General features: G+C 43.6%; 1 protein-coding gene across 2 annotated transcripts in view; it reads left to right on the top strand.

Moving 5' to 3' along the window:
- The first annotated feature begins 6748 nt into the window (after window positions 1-6748).
- Window positions 6749-24305, top strand: part of ARHGAP21 (Rho GTPase activating protein 21) — a 126701-nt gene continuing 109144 nt past the window's right edge. The window contains exon 1 of one of the 2 annotated variants that reach the window (XM_075143937.1): window positions 6749-7196. In XM_075143937.1, coding sequence (XP_075000038.1) covers window positions 7110-7196 — 87 coding nt within the window. In that variant the 5' untranslated portion in view covers window positions 6749-7109. The remainder of the gene's footprint in view (window positions 7197-24305) is intronic. The other variant, XM_075143938.1, reaches the window with a different exon arrangement.

The raw sequence follows: 24305 nt of genomic DNA, 5'->3' as shown, positions 1-24305 counted from the left end.
TATTTTGAGAGTATGCAGTTCATTGCCTCCTCTTCCAAACCCTGGATTTTAGTCTGTGCACACAGATACTCTGTTGTTGTGGTCATGTCACACCTCCTCTTTGCAAAGGTATTGGAGGCATATGTATGCATGCGCACACACACACACACGCACACATGCTCTGCCTCTAAGGAGAACATAAAGGGCCAGGAAACAACAGCAACACACAGCCCGGATTAAAAAAAAAACTCTCTTTGCACTGAAAAGCAAGTCCCAGTTTCCTGCCTTAGAGAAAGCTGACTCAAAACTGTGATGCCTGGCAAACCAATCACCCTCCATCTACCATCATCCCACAACTGGTACGGGAGGAGACAACCTGACTATTTCTACACACATTTCAGGACACCAGGGCCATTAGTGACCCTGTGGGATAAGTTCTGTGGTCTCATGCTGCTACTGGAAAGATGCTGAGGTGTCCTCAAAGCAGTGGGTGGGGGAGTTGTCCTGGCACAGGATAGGAAATAAGCCAGGGAAGTCAGTTCCTGGTAGCTCCTGCACGGAAGGGGCAGTCATCTTCCCATGCACATCTCTACTCAGTGGCCACAGTCTCAGGACATGGGTCCTGAGAGCATAGCCAGAAATATTCCTCACAGCTTCACTGAGCGCACCCAGTAGTGATCTTCACCTCATGGTCCTGGACCTCTCATGCATTTATGCAACGTCACACTCGAGCTGTCTCATTGCCTCACGTAATTTACAACTATGCCAAGAGGAAGGATCACAGGGGAAGGCAAGAGGCTGCATTGCCATCAGACTGGTTAGCTTAGTGCTGGAGGATATTTTGAGTACATACAAGCCAGCGAAACACTTCTGGTCTTACAGAAAATCCCTTTCTCTCCCCCTCACCTGCATTCAGCAAGCCTGGTGATGCTGGCTCTGGTCTGCTTCAGTGCCCGAGCACTCACAAGAGGCTCTGTTTCTCCTTTGTTCAAACCCACCACTTACCCACAGGCTTGCCCTTTAGCTGCTCTGCACATCTCATTATTCACGGGCACTGCTGGCAATCAACCTCGTATCTCAGATTGGAGCCCCTGCTATACATTTTTTCCGTGTCTTCAATACATTCTTCTTTCTGTAGTATATCCATTTTCTTTTAACTTTATCCACCTGAATTTTGCTCCCAATGCTTAAACCTTCTCTGGATGTCTGAAGTATAGTCCTCTCGTGTCCTACCTCACTTCTTGTGCCTTGATGGTCACCTCTTGCAAGGTCTGCTACTTTCTGTTGCCACCTCTCTGTTCACAGGATCTTCGGATGTCTCTGATCAGTGGTCCTAAGATGGCCACTGTTCCAGCTCATAGATGACACCTTGACACTCTCAAGATGCACACCCCACCACACATCTTAAGCATCCTCCTTGGCTTTCCAGTAGGCAAATGCCTCCTTTTCACCACAACTTTAGATAGGCAGAGATTTTCCCTGAGGGCTAAGTCCTGCAGAATACTGTATGCGCTTAAAATAGTGTTACTTCTAGGGGATATTGCCTAGCACCCTGACTGGTGGAGACGGCATGACTGAGCCTTCAGGATGCCAAAATCCTCTCTTACTATGGACCCACTGGCAGGTCTGGCTGCAATTCTCTTTGGCAGTGCTCTGGAGCACTTGAAAAGCATCAGCATTCGGGGCCAAGTGAGGTAGGTGTGATCTCCTGTGAAGAGAAGATTGAAATAAAAGAAAGGAGACACTTTGGTCAGAGTTCAGTGTATATATGGGAGCTAAGACATAGGCATGGTAGCAATGACATTTATTTCTGTTGCCAGAGTGTAGGTGATAGGAACGTCCATAGAGTGAGAGGGGAATATTGTGGTACAGTTACCAAGAAAACAGCCATCACCAGCGATGTCTAGGATGAATAATGTACTAGGGCTGGACAGGAAACAGATGCCTGTATCGTGACTGAATCACAGGAATCTCAGTGCAGAAATCTGTAAAGCAAATACAATTGCAGACAATGGTCCTATTACCATGTAGCTGTAGTCATGATTTCATGGCTTTTACATGTCTAGGAAGGGACTGTCTACTAGCCGCAGTATCTTGGAAATGTGTGCGTCATCCACTTCTCGATCTCCCATTCTGGGGAGAATCTAATGAATCGTTCTCACGCAGGGCACCTGTCAACATCCTCGGGAGCGGGCAAGCTGTTAGCCTGACACCAGTCGGTGCTCTGGCCATGCACTGAAAAGTCTCTAGCCAGGGTGCTCACAGCAGTGCTCGCAAAAACTTTCAGGGAGGTATAGCATTCATTACCTCCAAAACAGAGGAGATGATTGCATAGGTGTCCATGTCCAGCCTGAACCAGGCTCTGACTGTGAGATTTAAGCAGCTGGGGTCTATGGTGGAAAGTGTTACCAGAACGATCATTACCTCAGCAGCTCTACAAGTGACAATTTCTCAGAGCAAACATCAATACAAACATCTACTTGCTTAGAGGCGTATCTCCTCCGGCTCACTCTTCTTTCCATCCCCAAACTCAGGCCATGTTAAACTCAGACCTTTTCCTACTTAACTTTTCAGACTTTCTAGTCTTCTACTTATCCCAACACAAAATACCCAAGATTTACTGCTATCTCCCACTATTGCCTATCTAATCTACCCTACCCAGACACTCCACACTAATCTAATCTAAAAAGTCCAGTAAGAAACCTGCTCTCATTTTAACTTCTGTTTCTCTCCACTCGTATTGTTCTCTAACCCAAAGGTAGGGCATTTGGGGCTGGCTATGGCTCATGGCACCTCAGGTCTGACATATCATGGTGGGCTGCAGGTGGTGAGAAAAGAGAGGGCCTTCAAGATGGCAGGGACAACATAACTGCTTGGGAAATGAGTTCCTTCACAGTGGCCTGGGTGCAGGTTAGATGTCTGAACACATGTTGTACCTGCGAGAGAACGGCATGCCCCTGGGCCCTGCTAGAGGCAGATAGTAAGGACTATGTGGGAAGGGGGCAGATACCTAAAACATATTTGGCCAAGTGAATTCTGACGTCCACAATTTAGCCTCTAGAATTTCTATATTGTCAAGATACCAACACGTTCATTCAGCAAATGATAGTTTGAGAAGATAGAGCCCCATCATTGTGCCACTGCTGACCCAGCAGAACGGGCAGAATGGAACGACTGAGCACGCCTCAGCCCCTGGACTGCAGCGCAGGCTTAACTCTGCCTACCTGCGGCAAACTTTTTAGCAGGGCCTGTTGCGACAGGACAAAGGGAATGGTTTTAAAGTAAAAGAGGGTAGATTTAGACTAGATATAAGGAATAAATATTTTACAATGAGGGTGGTGAAACACTGGAACAGGTTGCCCAGAGAGGTGGTAGATGCCCCATCCCTGGAAACATTCAAGGTCAGGTTGGACGGGGCCCTGAGCAACCTGATCCAGTGGAAGATGTCCCTGCCCACGGCGCGGGGGTTGGACTAGATGACCTTTAAAGGTCCCTTCCAACCCAAACTATTCTATGATTCTACCTCAGCAATTTAAATTCAGCTGCTAGACTTTGCACTGAAGTGGCTGAGATGTGCTCAAAGATGTCTGCAGCAGCTCTCCTGTGGGGATGATACTCTTTAGCAAGGAGTGATAATAAACAGTAGGATGGTGCTAACACTTTAAGCTGCTGCAGCTGTCTGCTAAGTGAATATGTGTCAACACCTTCAGACTGGAAGGTGAGAAAGTGAAATTATAGCTCTCAGTTACCCTAATTCTGCTTTTGCAACATCTTTTATTAAAACACTTTCAAGGGTGGTTAAAGGCCTCTGAGTTTTTTGCTTGCATGTTATGAATCCGAGATAACAAGCATATTTCTGAAAGCTTGCCTTCTTGAAGCTTCTCTGTTGTAACTATGACACCATGTTTAGAATGAAAAATTACAGCAGCATAGCCTTATACACGAAAGTCCTAAAAACACCCCAGAGTCTCAAAATCATCTGCCACAAAAAAATAGAGCACTGTGATTAAAGGGAAGAAAATGAAGTACACAGTTTAATAAAGACTTGCTAGTGTAAATATTCTTTTGATAATTACACAAATATAACCTTCTCAGAGTTAATAATAAGACCTATTTCCTCAGCCTAGCTATGAAGTAATTTGTGATTCTAGGATCACATTTTCGTCTGTGATATTTTCATCTCCCTGTTATAGTTTGAAAGCTAAAGCTAGAGAAATTGATTGGCAATGTAAGAAAAGTAAAAATGGAAGATTTGTCACTGTACTGATGTAGCTGCGCTGATATAAATAGAGACTTAGATACTAAATGATCACTCAGAGGCTACTTGTGGTTTAATCTCTCCGAGACATTTTGTAAATCTGACAACTGTCTATGTGGATATTAGTTATGATGCTAATTTAGATTTGGAGTCAGTACTGTGGCTCCTACAGAAAAAGTGATTATTATGAATACACAGAACTGATTTTATATACATCACGGATTTTTGACGATGTTCTGCAGATCGACACGATGACTACAGTGCAGTGAGCAGTATGCAGCCGAGCTACACTTCTTGGTTCTGTTTGACAACAGCTTCTAAACAGGAAAAGTGCCCCGATTGTTCCCCTTCTCCACCCTTCAAAAATCTCAAGTGATTTTAATTCTGGTCTTTTCAACTTCTTGACCATGGACCAGACTATATTAAAACAGTTTGCTCAGGGGCTGGATGGCAAATAAATCTTGAAATGTTGTATGGCAGTGAGAAACAATTAGGGAGCTGGACAGAACCTCCTGTGGATTGCCAGCTGGACAGCATTATGCTTATTTAAAATACGTATATATAATCTCTGGTCCAGGTCAGGTTCAGCCACAAAGTAGTCTTTTAACATCAGAAATCTATGAGGAACTCAAATTCTTCAGGAACCACTACAGGTTTTTAACTGTATATATGCCGACTGAAATCCACAGCAGCACACAGAATTGTTGGTAAGCACCTGAATCAGTGCGACAGGTGTCAAGTTGTAACACCCTTTTAAACTCGGCAGATGGGACCTTGGTTGACAAGAGCCAGCATTTGGACCTTGAGACTCTTCCTCCAGCTACTGGATGTAAGCTCTTTCCTCGGTTCTCTAGACACCAATATTCATTCCTGCTGCCGACGTGAGTAGCTGACGGATAACCAGGCCAGTCACCTCTTTTCAGAGATCACTTAGAGTAGCGTAGTAAAAAAAACACCACAACCCAAAAATTTTTATTGTTTTGAGAGCACAAACAAGACGTGACCTTTCCTTTCACGCAAGACCTTTACCATTTCTTACAAATGCTTTGTCTTCCTTCGTTCCCTTTCACAGGGACCTTACTCGTCCAGCCTCTACGCTGAAGATTGTTATTTTTTTATCTTGTCAAGAATGGCAATCGCACTCTCCGATAACGATAGATGAAGTATAGGAAATGTTTCCCTTCCTGTCCTCGCGGTGTCGTCTGAGGAGGTGGGTGGATTTTTGGAGGGAACAGAAACCGCCAGCCTGGAGGCGGGGGAAGGGGACGGGGACGGGCTCCCCACCGGCCCCAGCGGCGGAGGCAGCGGGAGCCGCCAGCGCCGGGAACGCCTCGTCGCCGCCGCGGGGCTGAGGGGCCGGAGCCCCGCGGCCCGCCGAGTAAGAGGGGGCCAGCGTCAGGGCCGGCGGGGCAGCGCCGCCCGTCGCGGGGTCGCGCTGCCGGCCCGGGCTCAGCGCGGTTGCCGCCCCGGCTCCTGTCAGGGCGGGGGCCGCCGTGAGTCGCTGGGGCGGACCCCCGGCCTTTCCGTGGCAGGGGGTTGGGCGGAACGCGGCGGGGGGAAAGGGTGGCCGTGCTCGGGCGCGGAGGCCGTGAACAACGAGGCGGTGCCGCGCTGGGCCGGGGAGGGATCGCGGTGGCCGGCGCGGAGGAGGCGGTTAAGGCGCGCAAACCCCCGCGCCTTCAGGAAGGCGCTGGCTGAAGCTCCTCCTCGGCGCGCCCGCGGCTCCCCCTCACGCCGAGCCCGGGCCGGAGCGCAGCGAGCGGCTCCCGCCCGCGGCGGTGGGCGAGGCCGGTGCCCAGGTGGCCGGGGGAGCGCAGCGGGCGCAGCTGGCGCGGCGCGATGGCCCCCAGCGCCGAGACGCCCTATTTGGCGGCGGCGGAGCTGGCAGCGGGGGGGCAGGGCCGGCCCGGAGCGGCCGCCTGCTGCCGCTGTCGGGGCGAAACGGCACGTCTGTGCGGAGGGAGGCGGGAGGCCCGAGGGAGGGGCGGCGGGCGGGGCCTGGGGCGCGGTGGTCTGATCGCGAACGGTTCGGGCTACGTAGATGGGGGGAGGGAGCCGCCTGCAAGCGGGGTAGGCTCGCGTGAGACAAAAGCCCGGCTGCGCCGAGCGGGGCTCTCGGCCTCGCTGCTGCCGGCAGGGCTCTTTTGTTGCCGTTTCCTAACCGGAGTTTGTGCGTTTCCCGCCGCCCCCCGCCCGGTCAATCCGCCGGTTACGGCCGGGGCGAGGACCGCGAACAGGCGGCGGCTTCCGCCCGGCCCGGTGAACGAGCGGCCCCTCGGCTCCCGGCCCCGTCCTCCACCAGTTGATCAAAGTTCGGCTGGGCCCAGGCAGGCAGCGACCAGCCTGCCGCCCCCGCCAGCCGGGGCTCCCCGCCCTCCCTCCGCGGCCCGGGGCAGCGTTCCCCAGGCCCCGTTGCCTCCCGCGGCACGAACGCCTGTGTGTAGCGAAGTAGGAGGGAGTGGGCGCCTCCCTCCGCCTGCCCTCTCCTCCCCGCGGCTGGGACTCTGGATAGGAGGAGCCGGAGGAAGAGGAAGATGACGAGCGGGTGCAATTAGCCTAACAAGGGACGGGTGGCGGAGGAGGCGGCAGCGGCCCCGCGCCGAGGACTGACACATCTGCGCTCTCTCTCTCTCCTCCTCCAGCCATGAAGGCAGAAGCCGGGGAGCGCAGCTGAAGCCCAGGGCCGTCCCGGCGCTCTTCCCTATGGCAGCTGCGTGAAGGGGCCGAGCCCCCCTCCCCCGGCGGCGGAGCTGGCCTCGTCGCGTCGGGTGTGCGCGAGTGGCTCTGGCGCCGGTTCCCCCCTCCCCTCCCTTCCCTTCCCCGATGTGGGCTCCAGAGGATTTGCTCCTCCTTTGTAACCGGGAATGAAATAATGGCGACCCGGTGGGCAGCGGGGCCACCCGGCGGAGATGGAGACAACGACCCCCCCCCGGGCGGCGGCAACGGCGCCGGCGGCCAGGTAGGAGCGGCGGGGGCGGGCGGGGCGCGGGCTGCGCGTACGCGGCGGCGGGCAGGGCAGGGCAGGGCCGGGCCGAGGCGGGCGGCTGCCTCCTGCCGCGGGGAACGGCTTGGCTGGAGCGGGCTTAATGGCCGCCCCCTCTCTCCCTCCCTTCCTCCCTCTCTCTCTCTCTTCCTGCCCGCCCGCCCCGGAGTTGCTGGGAGTTGGACGCTGGGCGCGGTGCGGGCGTGCGGCTCCCCGGCAGCGGGAGGGGAGGCTGCCGCCCCGGCCGAGGGCTGGCCTCGCAGTCGGGGCGTCGCTGGTGGGCCGGGAGGCGGCGGCGCCACCGCTGCCTCACGGGCCGGGCGGCGGCTCCGCTTCCCGCCCCGCGGAGCGGCCGCCGTCCTCGCCCTCGGGGCGGCGGTTTCCCCTCGTACCCCCCGTGCCCCCCCCCAGCCCCGCGGTCAGCTCGCGGCGTGTCGCCCCCACGCTCAGCCTCCCCGCGTCGTCCCGACGTCTGTCTGCCCCGTCCCCGAGGGACGGGAGCGCTTCGCTGGGCGGCACTGGGGTATGGCTTCGTCCTCCCCCCGTCACGCTCAAACCCTGGTGCTTTTTAGTAGAAATACGGGCCTGGCCTCTGCCTCCTTGCAGCCAGGGCTTGGCACTCTCCTGCCTGTACGCAGCGGCTTATATTAAACTTATTTCTATCCATAACATTTGTTGCTGGAACTGTCCTCTGTGTGTTTAGTTTAAAAACTTCATAGTATGCCCTATGGTGGCACCATTGCATGTTTGGATGCACAACACAGAGTTTTTAACTCGGAACCGTGTCTGATGGTTTCTTCTGTGGTCCCTATTAATAGTAATAAATGCCTGTGAAACAACCGTGACTTCAGATCCAACAAAATACATATAACAGCTTCATTGGAGTTGTTCTAAGATCTGTCTTAAACTTTATTTACAAAGACAGACTTGCTTTTGTATTTCTCAAAATTAGGGCATGTTGTGCCAAAGACAGAACACTGACTTATATTTGTGTAGGGCTGTGAAATGGATGCCCTTTATATAGATGTTCCCCTTTTGTTTGCGGAAATTGAAATATAGTAGAGTGATTTTAAACCTACAGAACTTAAAAAATTAAAATGTGAGTGGCTTTTGGTTTGGTTGTGTTGTGATTTTTGGTGGTTTTTTTTTTTCTTTGTTAGGACACCGGCTTTTAATTTGCAGCTATCCTCAATTCACCCTTTTGCCTTGGTTTAAAAGTGGCACATATGGTATTGTAAGATTTTCCTTACTGCCATCACCTCAATTAAGAGATTCACACAGTCTCTTGAAGCAGGTGGGTTAGGTGAGGACAAAATGTGAGTCTTAAGTAAGAAAACAGATGTTAAGATTTAAGACTTTGTGATAAATTATGATTCTTAATTTGTATGTAGATTTAATTATGCATTATTCTTGTTGATGTCCTTCTTAAAAACATAACTGAAAACAAGGCCATTTTTGGAGAATGTATCCTTTAATACTGTTCAAACAGCGTGGGAAGAGGGAGGAAACCATATGTCTAAGTGTAAAAATGAAAATCTGCTTTTTAGTTCTATGGTATTGAGACTGCTGGTCTCTTTGCACTGGCACTTGTAATCCACCTATCCCTACTGTGGTAAGCCCTAACAAGGCCTGTGGCACTTTTGGAGCTCATCGTGTTAGAGCTGTCTAATTGGGGACTACTAATAGGTATGGAATTGCGAAATGGACTGCTCTGCCTGTTGGTTTGCCTGATACTTACATGTTGCAGTTAAAATGTAACTGCTAGAAAACATGTACTTACACTGATGATTGCGTTAATCACAGCACAATCTTTGCTTGAAGGTAGATAGCCCTCATGAATGCCTAATCAAGGTTGCAATGCTTTCTCAGTTACTTTAGTATACATATTGCTGCATGGCTTGAAGTTCAACTTACTTTCTTACAACTTTTTTCATAGACTGGTGTAAAATGCCAAGAGAGAGTGAGGATTTGTGGTTTGGGATCTGCTGTCTCAGTTCAGTTGATGGAAGTTACTGTGTACAGTGCTTGATGTGCTATAGGTGAACAAATCCCTTTAACTGAAGTCTTGTATTGAACAGTAAGAACTGTTTTTCTATTGAAAAAAATCAGAAAACACCTGTAATGAAACACAATCACTATGAAAAAGGAATTTTAAGTTTGCAAAAAAGTTGCTGCTATTGCAGGGTTTTATAGCGTGCTAATACTGACACACAAGGTGTTAGCAATTTTGGGAAATAATTTATGGTTTTGAGACACTGTATCCCATATGGTGTTTGCATTGTAATGCAGTATTAACTCCTCTACATTTAATGTTTAGCTGTAGACTTATATGCACAGCAGGTTGTCATGAGGAAGATTCCAAGCATAGCCCGTATTCATCATGGGCAAGGGAGTTAGTTGCGACAGAAATTAGGATTTTCAGCCAGTTAAAGGTTTTGGAAATGTACAGCTATAATCATCAAGGTTTGATCAAGAAAACTTGTCCTCTGGTTTCAAGATCAGTGGTCAGACAAAGAAAGGGAACGTCTGACTGAGAAGCTAGTGCTTTTGTGTATCTTTGCATACAGAGGTGGCCACGAATTGAGGACGTGATTTGACTCCTTTAGGTAACGCATGTGTTGGTTGATAATTGTTTTTTGTTTTGGATGCCTGTCTACTCTGATATTGTGATCCATTTGGTCATGCCTTGCCATGATTTCTATTTTTATTTTTGCTTCTTCCCCCCGCCCCCCTCTCTTGACACTGTACCTGGTGGTCTTCCTCACTTCAGAGCCCCTTCGCTGAAACGATTGGTGAGAACAAAGATTGCGCATTCAGGCTTGCAGGCTCCTGTCTGAACATACAGCGGCTGTTCAAAGGGACAGATCACGTATTCTGGGCTCTTGGGGGAGCTGGCAGGGAGGGCCAGGGACTCTCAGGGCTGTTTGCCATTCTGTTTGAAATCTGACACACGTTTGCAAATGGGTGCAAGAATTGCTGAGCTTATGTTCATAAGGACAAATAAGTGAGAATGTGTTCTTTCTGGCTTTTAGGTTAATAGGCATATAGTATCTCTCTTCCGTCAGGTTGTAGCAGTGTTTTGCTGGAGTGATTAAGCCCTGCTGAGGTACAGGCAGTACTACTTCGGTCACAACATCCCATCTATAGGCCTGTCCAGGTTCAAGGCTGGAACTGGCTTCTTCATTAATCTCCCTTCCTCTGCCTAGAAAGGCACAACAAAAAGTGCCTTTTTTCTTTTTTATTCACACTACTTGCATTTACTTTAAAAAACCTGCTAAATCTGTTTATGATATAGTTTACTGTTAATCTATATTAAAATTAAATTCAAAATGTTAAATGTGGGGTGAAAATAAGCAGACCGTGTGTGGCTTTAAAAGCCAAATTTTTATTGTAAACAATACTGTTTCCTCAGTTTATGAATGCTAAAAATCTTTATAAAATAATTTTATTAAGTGTTTGATATTTTTCTATTGGAACTCATTAGAGTACACATACATTTAGATATTTATTGCAAATTTCTAATACTTTACTGCAAATTTGCATTAAGAGCGTGGGGTTTTGGGTAGTTTTGTGGGATTTTTTGATTTGGTGGGTTTTTTTGTTTGTTTGGTTGGTTTTTTTGCCTAACAGCTGAGTTTTTAGGAATAGTTGACTGTCTTTAGAGATTCCTGAGAGTTTCTGTGTTTGGCAATAATTAGGAATACATTTCCAAAAACTTCTATAAAAGAAAAATCAGAGTTTATTTAGTACTGGCTTTGTAACCACAAATACTCAATTTCAGAAGGGCGAGAAACCCCACAATATCCTCACTCCTACACCTTATCGGAGAGCACAACTGCATAAACTGAAGAGAAACCTGTGCTGGAAGGGTCAGGAACCAGAGAAGGGCAATGATGACACTAAAAATAGAAAATGATTGACGTTCTCACTAACAATAATTAATAGATTGCTTACTATTTTAACAACCCGGTTGGGATGACATTGGTAAACTTTGAGTGGTGACTTCCAGCTGTTATGTCTCTCTACTATATGGGCACAAGCACTGAAGGGCTGTATTTTGATCCTGCATTTCTATCTTTATGTAATTATGCCTGTAAACATGTAAACTATTCTGGAACTCTGTATTGTTGGAGATCAGTGCTTTTTCTATGCCTGATGCTTAGAGGCTGGAAGGTTTAACAATAATGTTAAAAATTAGCATTAGAGAAATGCAGTTGTAAGATTTTATATGTCAAGTAATACACAATACCAAAACTATTCATTAGAAGCTTATATTACTTATGGCAATAAAGAATTCTGCACAAACCTTGCATCAAGAGAGAATAAATTCAATATAAATACCAGCATTATCAAGAGTTGTCGTTGCAACTATTCAAAAAGCTTGAGTCAAATCCTGTTTAATCATGCAAGCAGAACACTGACTTCTCATTTATGTCGGAGTAAGCCTAAGATAATTTGACAGAACATGGACCTCTTCCATGGGGAAATGTTACGTATTTGATAAGCAACAATAAAAAGCAGCAAATGGTTCCTTCAAGAAAAGGAAGGGATCTGCTTTCAAATGTAGCTGCATCTGATGTTTTTTAAAGTGACTTTTTATTTCCCCAATGTACACTTTTTTGGATTGTACCACTTAATAATTGTCTGAAAAAAAAACCATTTTTGCAAAAGAAATCTGATGGACTGAAGAATATCTCGAACTATGTCAGTACCGAATAATTCCATTTATTGCATGCAGTATGTGCATTATAAGAGTGAACTTTTTTCTTTAACAGGTTTAACAAACATCAAAGCACTGAGTTGACTTTTTTCTTTGTTTAAGCTATTTTTAATGATTTCTATTATTAAAATGTGAAAATAACATATCTGCTACTTCAGACGTATTATTTCTTGTCTGTTGTATTTACTTGCTTACACAAAAAACAATTGAAAGAACAGTTGGGGAAGAGAAGGTACTTCATCTTACACACTGTATGCATTTGTGGTCTTGTCGCTCTTGAACGTATGAAAGTGTCTTCCTGTAGGGAGGTGACCAAATGGTGGGTCAGCAGAACAGTATGGGCTCTGAAAAGAGTAAAAGCTGGTCTTTTTTTTTTTTGTGAATACATACATATCTTGCTGTGTATATGGTGATTAGAATATGAACATGTAGAACCTGTGCGTCTTATTAAAAGAAAAACTTTCTGTATCTCTTCCTAAGGAAGTCTATGTAGCAGTGTTAAACTAACCTGTTAGGAATATATACTGATGCTTTGTAGCTGGTGGGTTGGGTGGGGTTTTTTTCTGATAACAACTGGAAGAAAAATTAAGGTTTTCTAGCATTCAGAAGTTGTGTGTTATTCTTCCTTGCAGTTGTTTGTATATTAAATTGCATAGGATAGGAAGCAGATACAAAAAATTAGGAAATGATGTTAAATGAAAACAGATTTATTTCCTGTTGTTAACAGGGTCATTGTTTTTAAAAAGCATGAGTTAGCCCTAGTATAAATAGTGAGGCTTCTAAATTGGTGTTGAAACGGTCTGAATTTACAGAAGTCAGTCTGGTGAGCTCTTAGGTATAATTCCATGGTTGTAGAAGGTGAGCTCTTAGGTATAATTCCATGGTTGTAGAAGGCGTCAGAGCCTATGATCTCATTAAATCCTTGAATTTAGGGCCTTGCTACAGAGGAAGTGTTTGTCTGCCTACCATGATAGATAATATATGTATATATACTAAATAATATGTTGTGCCAAGCATAGTAGATAACAGTGGATGAGTTATGCTGTCTGGTCAGATTGGTGGATGAATGGGGATCATCAGGTCACACTTCGCCTGTGCCTGTTTATTATACAGAATGTAGATTAATGTAAATACTGTGCATTTCTCCTGTCCAAATCCTTCTTATGTCTTGTCATTTTTAATATTTTTGCAAAGACACCCCATCACCTAGTAGTAGGTACATACAGTAGAAGTATAAGTGCAGCTGATGGGTGGGAACAGTGACATCAAACAGGCTTTGACTGTGTTCATATCAGAGGCTCGACACATCTTGTAAACCCGAAAGTGCCTAATGTTACAGTTGCAAGGTGGGATTAGCTGTTTTATGTATACAGTTCTTAAATACGTAAAGATTATTTATCGGGAAGGCTTCCTCTGTTGTGTTTTTGGTTTTGTTCTTTTTTTTTAAACCAGGGTGAAATGCATTTTTGCTCTACCCCAGTTACATGGGAACTCTAGCTACTCCCTGAATTGTTGTTTACCGTCTTTTGTTAGTAATGGTGAAAAAATTTTCTGCATTTACTGTTTTATCATTGCTGTTAGATTTGAAGAGAACTCTTCTGGGGAAATGATACTAGAGTTTGGATATCGGATCACTTGGTAATAGGAAAGTAAAAACTAGGTACATCTATATGCTTTGTTCTCTGAATCTCTTTATTTGTATTGGCAGACTAGAACTACTGCATCTTTCTGAATTGGTGTACCCTATTATCATTTTGTATGTCATCAATGAATTGCGTTCTGCAGGAAGTCTTGCTGCTTTATATTTTCTGTTCTTGATTTTTGCATTGAAAACTTACAGTTCAGAAGGTATTTGAGTGAAGCATTGGGAGCTGTTGCTGCAGCTCTCTGAACAGCATGGTGTTTGAGAGAGCCTGATACAAATCATGCTAGTAAATATTTGGCACTGGGCATGAGAGGTTCTGTGTGGGCATTCTGGAAAAATACAAACAGCTGTTTAGATTTTGACTGTGGCTTGCAACCATGAGCATACACCTTTGGGAGCATAGGTAGTAGGCTTATTTTTGTTCTAAATTTCTTTATTTCCATTTGCCAGCAGCTGCTGCTTTGCTGAGAGTGAATGAGGTGCCTCCTTAGAGGACATGGCTAATTACAGATCAGCTGTTGGTGGAGGGGTGCACTTTGAGATAGACATTTTCTTTTATGTGTGTGTCATTTGCATAATGTGTTAGGACACACAGTTTGGACTGCATTAAGCACTAGCAAATACACTGTAGGGAATAGTCTTGCGCTGGCATCACTGGGCTGGCTGGATGACATAATCTTCCTTATTTTTAATTTTGAGGTTTGTGCTTTTTGTTTGGGGGGCCACAGAGTAGAAATCAAATAAAACTTTTAAATCTTACTGAGGAGAGAGATTTTAAATGCTTCTGAGTAACAGCTGCAGTTGGTACAAATTGGTTGAAAAGAGAAACCTGAGCCTGTTTCTGAAGTGATCTTGTGTTTTTACTGATAGAAATGGTAGTGTGCCCTCCTACATATATCTATGTATACTTCTTTGTATACTTAATGGAGTAGTATTTCTTACTGAGATTTAATTACAAATCACTCTCTTAAAGAGTGTATTTTATTCTCTTCTCTTATATTTTACTTTTTCATCTAAGTATATGGGGCATTTCATGTTTAGAAGTTGATGAGAACATAGGAGAATGAACACCCCTGTAATGAAAAAAATACTAAACCCCAAAGCTGCTTCAACTGCTTTAATGTTGGAGTTGAATATATGGATGTTCTCTACTTCAAATATCTGTGTACTTTTTTTATTCTAAGTGTGAGGGCAGAAAAGGCTAAAATAAAAATATTTTCTTGTGATGCAGTTTTACACTTTGAAGTGAATAGGTGACTTGGTTACTACCTGTTCTGACCATGGGATGAACTAAAAGAGAATATTTACATTCTCAGAAATCCCTTCCAGATCATTTGGCTTGTGACAGATGCAGTCTACCCAGTGATATGTTCATGGCATTGAGGCAAACCTCTCAATTTTGAGAACTAAAGCCAAGCCAGATCTACAACTTAAGTTGCATTTTTGTATTGGAAAACTTTACATGGAGAGACACTGTTCAAAAACTGTGGAGCTCAAGTCATGTGGATTTCAAAACCGTAAGGCAGTTCCAATGTTTTTGAGGAAAACGCATCATTTTAACTTGTCCAAGGACTGCCCTGTTGTAATGGAATGTGGAAGTGGTTAATTTCCTAAGAAACTTGACTGATATTTAAATACAATTCTTTAATTAAACTTAGTCTGTTATAGTTTAGACATGTTTAAACTCATACGTCCTCAGTTTTATGATGTTTAAAAGGGCCAGAGTTCAGTTGGTGCTTGCAGGGGTATGCAAAACTGTCAAAATTTGCTTGTGATGCAAGAATCAAGAACCGAAACATTTTGTTGTTGTTGTTTTGGCCAGCAAAAGAAGCAGCAGATGTAGTATGTGCACCTCAAGAGATGGCTCTTACTACCTGTAGGTTCTGACCTGTTTTCGTAAGATAAAGATCTGGTTAGGGTTGTCTCCAAAAGGAACACCACAGTTTTCGTGTAACAAGTAGTCTCATTGCAGTTCATACTTTGTGGCTGCTGCTGTGCTTTTCTTCTCAGCTCTCCAGTTTTGATGCAACTTTAATAGGGAGCCTGTGACTCTGGTGAAAAGTATTCCCATGTGTGGCCACAAACAGTTCTTATTCATCAATGGTTGTAAAATCTTACTTGTTCCTTCTTGCATGGATTTTAAAATTTTATTATCCTCAATCACCATGGTAAAAGGTGAGTAAGTAAACTTTGCTGGGATTAATCAATTTTCATGGCAATTTTACAGGCCTTCTGCTCCATTCTGTGTACTTACGCTGTTATCGTGTGGGTCTGTCTGAATACAATCTCACATTTTCTGTTCGCTTTAGTTATTTTTTAAAAATTTGTTGCAGAAGTTGTTTTGGAGCTGCCTATGAGGTAGGATTTGAACATGATCTCCTCTCTTGTCTTAAGGAAGGAAGAATGAATGGTTTGTATATTGCTCTTGGGGTATTAAAGTATCCCATCTTGCCAAGTTAGCATTAATATGAAAGTTGGAAGAATGAAACAAGTTTACATGAATAGGCTTCCATGTTTTTCGCAATCTGTGCATCTGAATCAGATGCTGGAGTAATTCAGTAGCCATAAATAGTTTGGCAAGCTGATGTTCTGACCCTGCTGTCATGGAGGTAATCTTACAAGCTCGTCAATTGCATCTCTTTTGTTAACATTTTAATTTTTTTAAAAATCAGAAGTAGTGTTACTGCTTTTTAAACATACTGCATACCTGACCAAAATGGTCCTTGTAGCTGAGTTGATGGAACAAAAGATTTTTCTGAATGGAAGTGTTATGAAACATGATGTTGTATAATGGATGCAGGCCAATACTGGTAGCATTTTATAGCCTGTGCCCATTAGGTGTTGTTTTTCATGACTTCTTTATAGATGGTTTTGAGTAATTTTCTCTCCGTTCACACTGTGACTGAGAGTATGATTCAGCTGTATATCTAAATAGGTCTGATAGCTTTCTGGTGTTTTCATGAGTTAAATGGCAATGGAGAGGTAAAGTGCTTATTTTTCCATCTTCCTTTGTACAGAATTTTTGCTTGCTGATGCTGCTATTCAGGTTAGTGAAGATGAATTGTCTGTGAAGAAATGCAGAAGGACCCTTTGATGTTCAGCAGTAGTTGATAAAAAAGAAAATGAAAACTCAGTGTGCGTAAATGGCAAGTAATATGTCACATATAAAATACTGAGAGGTAATGATTAACTAGGAGCTCATGGGTGAGGTCTTAGAGTTGTGACAGGTAACTCTGAGGATTAAACAGCAGCTTAATGCTCGGTGGTGGTCAAAAAAATCAAACGGTCATCCGTTTCCTAATAATTTTGAATGGTTAATGTTCTCTGTCATGCCTCAATGTATAAATCCATAGTGCAGTTGGAGCTGGTGTGTCTAGGTCTAGTTCTGTCCCTTCTGTCTACAATATAGTAGAGCCAGAAAAGTCTCAGTGAAAGGGCAGCTATGATAATTGAATATATGGAGTTGTTTCTGTACCAAAAACAACTAAGGAAACTACTACTTGGCAGTTTGGGAAAGAGGAGACTGTGGAGATGGAGAGATGATTTTGAGATGTGGTAGCTTTCTCCATCTCTTGAATTTCTATGGATCAGCTTTTTACTCTCCACTCCAAGAACTTGGGGGTGTCAAATGAGCGTGATGGAGTGACAGCAAGCAAAAGGAGATGGCCTTTTGCATAAAAGTTAATTGAGCTTGTTACTCTGCACCATAATATTTTGAAAGCTAAAAGTGTGTATGTAAGCTGAAGCATAACCCTGATGCATTTTGGAAGAGCGATACTTTTAGAGTTACTAAATACCCTTGTAGTGGAATGAATTAAGGCTTTGTGAATAATTGAAGCTGGGAGGATATTCTGGTGATACTCTTGTGTTCTTTCCTAATTACCTGCAACTATCTGCATTTGGTCACTGCTGGAGGTGGGCTAGGTGGACCTTTGATCTGATCTACAGGCGTTCTTACATGTTACGATGCTGATTCCGTGATAGCTTGTCAGGATTACTCCTGCTTTCAGGAGGTTCTGTACTAAGCCTGCTGAAATAAGCAGCGGTTTGTGATCAGCAACAGGAAATGCAGTTTTTCAAGTGTTCAGGACCAGGACCTATTTTTGCTTCTTGAAGGCTCAGGCTAGATATCAAACTTAGTCTTTGTTTTTGCTCGCTTTTGTAGAAGTTACTATTAGTTCTTGTTGCATCATATGGGTCTAACGTTCTCCAGTTTCGCTAAATGAAAATGGAATGCACCATTACCTGCTTTTGTGTCTGCCCCATCTCTTCCTCCATCCCCCCCTCCCAGTTGAAGGTGTTTGAGTGGCTTGTGCACAGAACTTAAATATGCTGTTGTAGTTCTCATTTCTTTTCTAGTTATTTACAATCAGGTAGGTACTTTTTTTGTCCGTTGAATTGTTTTCTGCATTACTACTTTTGGTGGACTGCATTACATTGCAAGACTTTATTCTTGATTCCAAGTCTTGCAAATACTGCAGCAGCAAAACCAGTAAATCCCCAAGAGCCAGTGGAAGACTCCTTTCTCCTTCTGTGGTGAATGATGCTACTGGGTCTTTTGTTCACTGTGGAATAGGTGGTTGGTTTCTCCTTACTCCTCTTCCACTCCAGTTCTGTAGTACCAGCTTAGGGAACGGAAACGGCACATTGAGAGGCTACGCAGCAGGCTACATAGCTTCAAAGGCTGCTGCATGGGACTGAGGGGTGTACAGGTAGGGAAAGTACTGGAGGGAGAAGCTCTACCTGGCAAAAAGGAACTTCTCCCCTTCACCAATCCTGAAAATCAGTTATTAAGAAGGTGTTAAAAAAAAAAAAAAAAGGTAAACTTTTACCTAAAGGACTGTGAAATGAGGTGGCCACAAAATAGTTTTGCTGAGTTGGGGTTTTTCTCTTTTGTGGGTGGGCAGGGCAACAATCCCCACCCCCCAAAACCAGCCCATGCTGCTTTGCACTGTTTTTAAAGCTAGGTCTAAAATGCTAAAAGGCATCTGTGGCTAAGATCGTTTCTGCTCTTGTAATCAGCAATTCATGACTCTGAGAAACTAAATTCTTTAAGGTGAGTGAGTAGAGACAGTGGTAATACTAGACAGTTACTCAGCAAGGCGTGTACAGGGTAAACAGTTCTCACTGGTAAGTTTGTATGTAGAGAATAATTTTTTCCTCATTTCATTTAAACTGGGGAGTTGTAGAAACTTATGGAAAAAATGTTGTGTTCACTTGAAGGCTTGCTTCTTAAAATTCAGTGATGCCTGTTTTTCACACTATCTGGTGTGAGTTTATTTGGGAAAAAGATTCTCCCCTCTCTCCCTCCCCCTTCCCCCCCTAACTCTTCAGCATGTTAACCTTTATCCATTTAATGGCCAGTTGTCAGTGGCTTAAATTGTGAATGATGCAACATCAGTCGGTGATGTAATTGTTGTCTGTAGGCTTCCTTGCAACTCACAAAGGGAACCTGAACTTTGGAAACAGAATTTTATCTGTGTATTATTTTCTGTGTCTGCTGTGAGGGAGGTGAAGCACAAACACTGCAATCATCTCTGTCTCATTTTGGAAGGGTGAATCATAATGTTTTAGTGTGGGGTTTTTTTGTTTGTGGTTTTGGTGTGTGGGTTTTTTTTTTTTTGTGGTGTGTTGGGTTGTGGGTTGGTGTTGGGTGGTTTTTATTGGGTTTTTTTTGTTGGTGTTTTTGTTTTGTGTTTTTTTTTTGTTTGTTTGTTTTTTCTGTTTTTTTTTTTTTCTTAATTCAAGCCATTAATGCCTCCGGATGAGTTGAGGGGAAGGTATTATGTGTGAGATTAAGAACAGGATTTGTGGGAGTGACTTGACCTTAAGTTCAGTTAATACTGTGGTCACGTCCCCCACTTAAATAATCTGGCCTGGCAGATTTCTCTTTGCTTCTTAGGACCCAAGATACCATGAGCTTTCATTCCTTGGAAGGCTTTTCTAGTCTTCCCTACTTTTGTAAGCGAGAAAGCAGGGATTACAAGAATATGTCCTCAACTGAGTATTACCAGCCACTTCAATCCATGAGGAGCAGTGGTGGTTCTTCCCCTGTGTTCTGTATCCCATGGTATAGTTGTTTTTTGAGGAACTTGGTTTCTTCCTTCTGAGGAAGGGATAGGACTAGTTGCATTTTAGAATGACTCATTACAGAAGGATCTTCCAATTAATTCCTACCACTCAATAAAGCCTTTCTGGGATAGTTGCACTTTCTTTCACAAGCCTGTTTTTTCACTGTGACCTTATTTCACATATTGCTGTCACAAAGTGGTAGTAGAGGCTTTACTGTTCCATTAGGCTATTCTGTACTTTGCGTTCCATCCAGTTACCAGAAGTTCTATTGTATTTATTGCTTAAAATGATTGCAGTTCAGGCTACTTTTTTTTATTCTTAAGTGCAGATTTAGGATAGAAGACTTCAGAAATTGGTAAAAAATGTATGTGTAGGAAAACATTTTGTGATGGCTTATGTTAATAAAATTTTTTTTTATAATTGCAAAAAAAAAGTATTCACAGTCTAATTTAAAATACTGAAGTAGGGGGAAAATGACATTGTTCCTACTTCATAAAATAACTTGTGTAAGTCCTTTCAGCTGAAGATTCTCATGGACTTCAGCAGGCTTTGGATCAGCAGTTCTAATAAACGAGCTTTTGAAAAAAGCCTTTAATTCTTGCGAAAACCAGTTGTGCCTATTACATTACTGTCTTTAAATAAAGCTGACTGCTTTTTGTATTGTGTGTTAGAATATAAGTAAACTTGCATCATATACTTTCTGCAGACCTTCTTTTGGGGGAATCAATGCCAGATTTAAGCACAGATACCCCAAGCAACTAACATTTTCTTCAAGTATTAGACTAAAAAGGCTACAAATACAAGTTCTGTTTCTTTTTATAATGCAAAACTATATATAATATCTAAAACCTGACATGCTGTTATATAAGAAGTCACAAAATGAAAATATGAAGTGTGTTGTAAAAATAACAGTATTTTGAAATTAATTAAACACAATGGAAGTAGATACATTTGTTTCAGGAACGAAAAGTTGATACTTTTCTAGACTCTATTCTTAGCCAAATTTAGGGGGAGAAAAGCTTGTCTCTTCAAAGGAAATCTGGGAAGAATAAGGACTGCTTTTTTTGAATGTCTACAGCTTGAAAGAGTTGTAGATACTTCTCCAAAACCAGGCAAGTAAGACTGCTTGCTGTAGACGTAGTACAAATTGTGAATTTATAAACTGTAAATTTAACCTTTAAAAAAAAAAAAAGAAATTCTTGAGCATCTTTCCATAGCAAGTCATGGACTGAAGTATAATTATACCTCATCTAGTATCTCCTTCCAGCATTAACAAAGTCTGCCTGTTTTAAGAGAATTATCTCTTCCTGGTTTTTTGCAGCCTTATGAAACCAAGATTCTAATCTTGTCAAAGTAAAGCTTATAGAAGCCTTATGTGCGAAGGGCGTAGGTATCACACCTGGAAGTAACAGAGTGGATGGTTAAATGTAGTGCCTAAGCACTGAGCTGGGAAAATAAGAACATACTAATGCTCTGTTAAGAAAGATTGCTCTTGGGGTTTTTTACCCCAATTTTACCCCAAAAATGGAATTTTATCTGTCCTTCTGCTATGTGATCCTTTTGCAGCTCTTTGTAGTCAGCTGTGAATATTTGAAGCATTTTTTTCCTGCTGCCTGTTGGGCTTTGGATAATGAGGTAGATTACTGTGAAAATACACCTTATTAAAGAATATAGTTATAAATTTGGTAAATGAGTAGGTTTTTGTATAGCCTGAACTTGAAGAGGTAGTCAGAACACAGTGCCCACAATGGCAAAATACAGCGATCAGCTGATATGTGATAACTACCTGTGGTACAAAGAATTCTGTGGTATTCATAGGATTTCACGTGGAGCCTGGAAACCGCTGCTATGCCTGCTGCAGTTAATCTTTGGTATTAGATCTTTCTGTGACTCAAGAGTTTCTGGCTCTCTGAGATAAATATCAAGGTGAATTTGTTCTTCTGTTTCCTCCTCCCTTCCCTATACTCATATGATTATATGTTGTAATTGTAGATCCTGGGATTGCTGAAGCCAGAAGTTTGAGGAAAGGATGACAGTTGCATGAATAACATAGTTTCAGTAAAATGAGATGAGGATGGCAGAGAAGGAATGGATACACCTTTACGCTTACCTTTAAAGGCTTGGGTGCATGTTAGCAGAGAGTACTGCCAGACTATGTCGGACATGAACAGTTAGGGAATGTTTGGGATTTGAGCTAGAATGTAATACTGTGCCAAAAACCAGTCTGAACCTGATTTGTCTGCAGCTACCATTTGTGTAGCTGCTGTACAATGCGTTCTCACCATTGAAAATAAGGCATGGAGTTAAAAAACTGTTTTCACAGAATCAGTGAATCATTGAGGTTGGAAGGCACTTCTGGAGATCATTTAGTGCAACCCTCCAGCTCAAAGCAAGGTCAGCTGGAGCAGGCTGCCTAGGACTGCATCCAGGCTGGTTTTGACTCCCAAGGATGGAGACTCCACAGCTTCTCCGGGCATTCCAGTGTTTGATTACGCTTATAGTAAAAGGGTTTTTTATGTTTAAATGAGATTTCGTCTATTTCAGTTTGTGTCCATTGCCTCTTGTCATTTCATTTTTGGCACCACTAAGAGTCTGGCACCTTATTCTTCACCTCTCCTCCTGCTTCCCCCATCAGGTATTTATACACATGGATAAGTTTCTGCCCTGCCCCCCTCAAAGCTTCTCCAGGCTAAAACAGTCCCAGCTCTCTCGGCCTTTCCTTGTGTGACACATGCTCCAGTCCTTTAATCATATTTGTGGCCCCTTGCTGGACTTGCTTCAGTATGCCCATGTCTGTCCTATATGGGGACCCAAGAACTGGACACATCATTCCAGATGTGATCTCAGCAGTGCTGAGTAGAAGGGAAAGGTCCCCTCCCTCAGCCTGCTGGCTGTACTCTGCTTAATGGAGTCCAGCAGGCTGTTGGCTTTCCTTGCTGCAAGGGCACATTGGTGGATCATGTTCAACCTGTTGTCCATATAGGAACCCTAGGGCCTTTTAGGCAAAGCTGCTTTCCAGACGGTTGGCCCAAAGCCTGTTCTGGTGCTTGGGGTTATTCCTGCTCAGGTGCAGGACTTGACAGTTCCCTTTGAATTTCATGAGGTTCTGCTTTGTCCATTTCTCCAGCCTGTCAACATCTGCCTGAATGGTAGCATGCCCCTCTGGTGTTCAACCGTTCCTCCCAGTTTTGTATCATCTGCAAACTTGCTGAGGGTTTACTCTGACCGATTGTCTAGGACATCAGTGAGGAGGTTAGTCTTGGCCCCAGTATTGGCCTCTGGGGCATACCACCAGTGACTGGCCTCCAGCTGGACCTCTTGCTGTTGGTCACAACCTTTTCAGCCTGGCAATTCAACTGGTTTCCAGTAGAGTTCACTGTCCATTTATCTAGCCCCTACCTCATCAGCTTGTCCATAAGGACATTACGGGAGACAGTGTCAAAAGCCTTCCTGAAGTCAAGATAAACAACATCTGCTGCTCTTCTGTCATTCACCAACCCAGTCAAGTCCTTACAAATGTCTATCAGGTTGGTTAAGCATGTTTTCCTCTTCATAAATCAACCTTCTTGTCCTTTGTGTGTTTGGAAGCCTTTCTTGTTGCCCTTCATGTCCCTTCCTAGATTGAAATCCTAACCCCATTGCTGCATGCTCAGACAGCATCTCTGTATTCCTCCTGGATCACCTGGATCTTGCTTGTAATCCTTGTATGCTTCCTTTTTACATTTGAGTTCAGTCAGAAGCTTCTTGTTCATCCATGCAGGCCTCCTGCCACCTTTGCTTGACTTTCTGCACACTAGTATGGACCATTCTTGAGCTTGGAGGAGGAGATCCTTGAAAATCAACCAGCTCTCCTGGACCCTTCTTCTCTCCAGGACAGTCTCCTGTGGGATTCTTCCAAGCTGATCCCTGAACAGTCCTGTTGTTCTGAAGTTCAGGGCTGTGATACTGCTATTTGGCTCTGTTGCCTTCTCTCAGCATCCTGAACTCTACCATTCGTGGTCACCGAAGCCAAGTTTGCCCCTGACCTTCACACCCCCAAAAGTTCTTCCTTGTCTATAAGAATGAGATCCAGCAGATTGCCTCTTCCTTTTTGGATCCTCAGTCACCTGTGTCAGGAGGTAACTGTCAGCACATTCCAGAACCCTACTGGATTGCCTGTGTCCTGCTGTGATGTTAATAAAATTATTAAAAATAATAATATTTTATTACATTTTTTGTGAATACTTTCTGAATTGTTTTTGTACAAAGTAAAATAGGAACTACCCTCACAGGCTGTTGGCCAGAACTTACACAGGGGAATTAAATGCAGAGAAGAGGAAGTTTCATTAGGGGATTAATCTGTTTCATCACACAACAAAATTTAAATACCAGGATATAAAATTGATAAGAAAACCAGTGAAGAGGTTTGGTAAAGGAGTATTAAATAAAATTGAAACAACAGCTTGCATTCCTACTATTCCTACTATTCCTACTAACTTTTAGTTACTGTTTCATGTCAGTTGCATCTGGTTGAAAATAATTTGGTAAATTTTGCTGTTGTCATCTCCTGCTGCATGTTAGTGGTGTGCATTGTCCCGTATCATTGTTTGATGTCTGATATTTTGTGCAAATGTCCCGTGTGTTTTAGATCTTGGAACTTTTGCCATTT

Source organism: Calonectris borealis, chromosome 2 (assembly GCF_964195595.1).
Source record: "Calonectris borealis chromosome 2, bCalBor7.hap1.2, whole genome shotgun sequence".
Classification (NCBI taxonomy): domain Eukaryota; kingdom Metazoa; phylum Chordata; class Aves; order Procellariiformes; family Procellariidae; genus Calonectris; species Calonectris borealis.
Note: the sequence above shows the minus strand (reverse complement) of the source record. Positions and strands in the feature narration are given on the sequence as shown.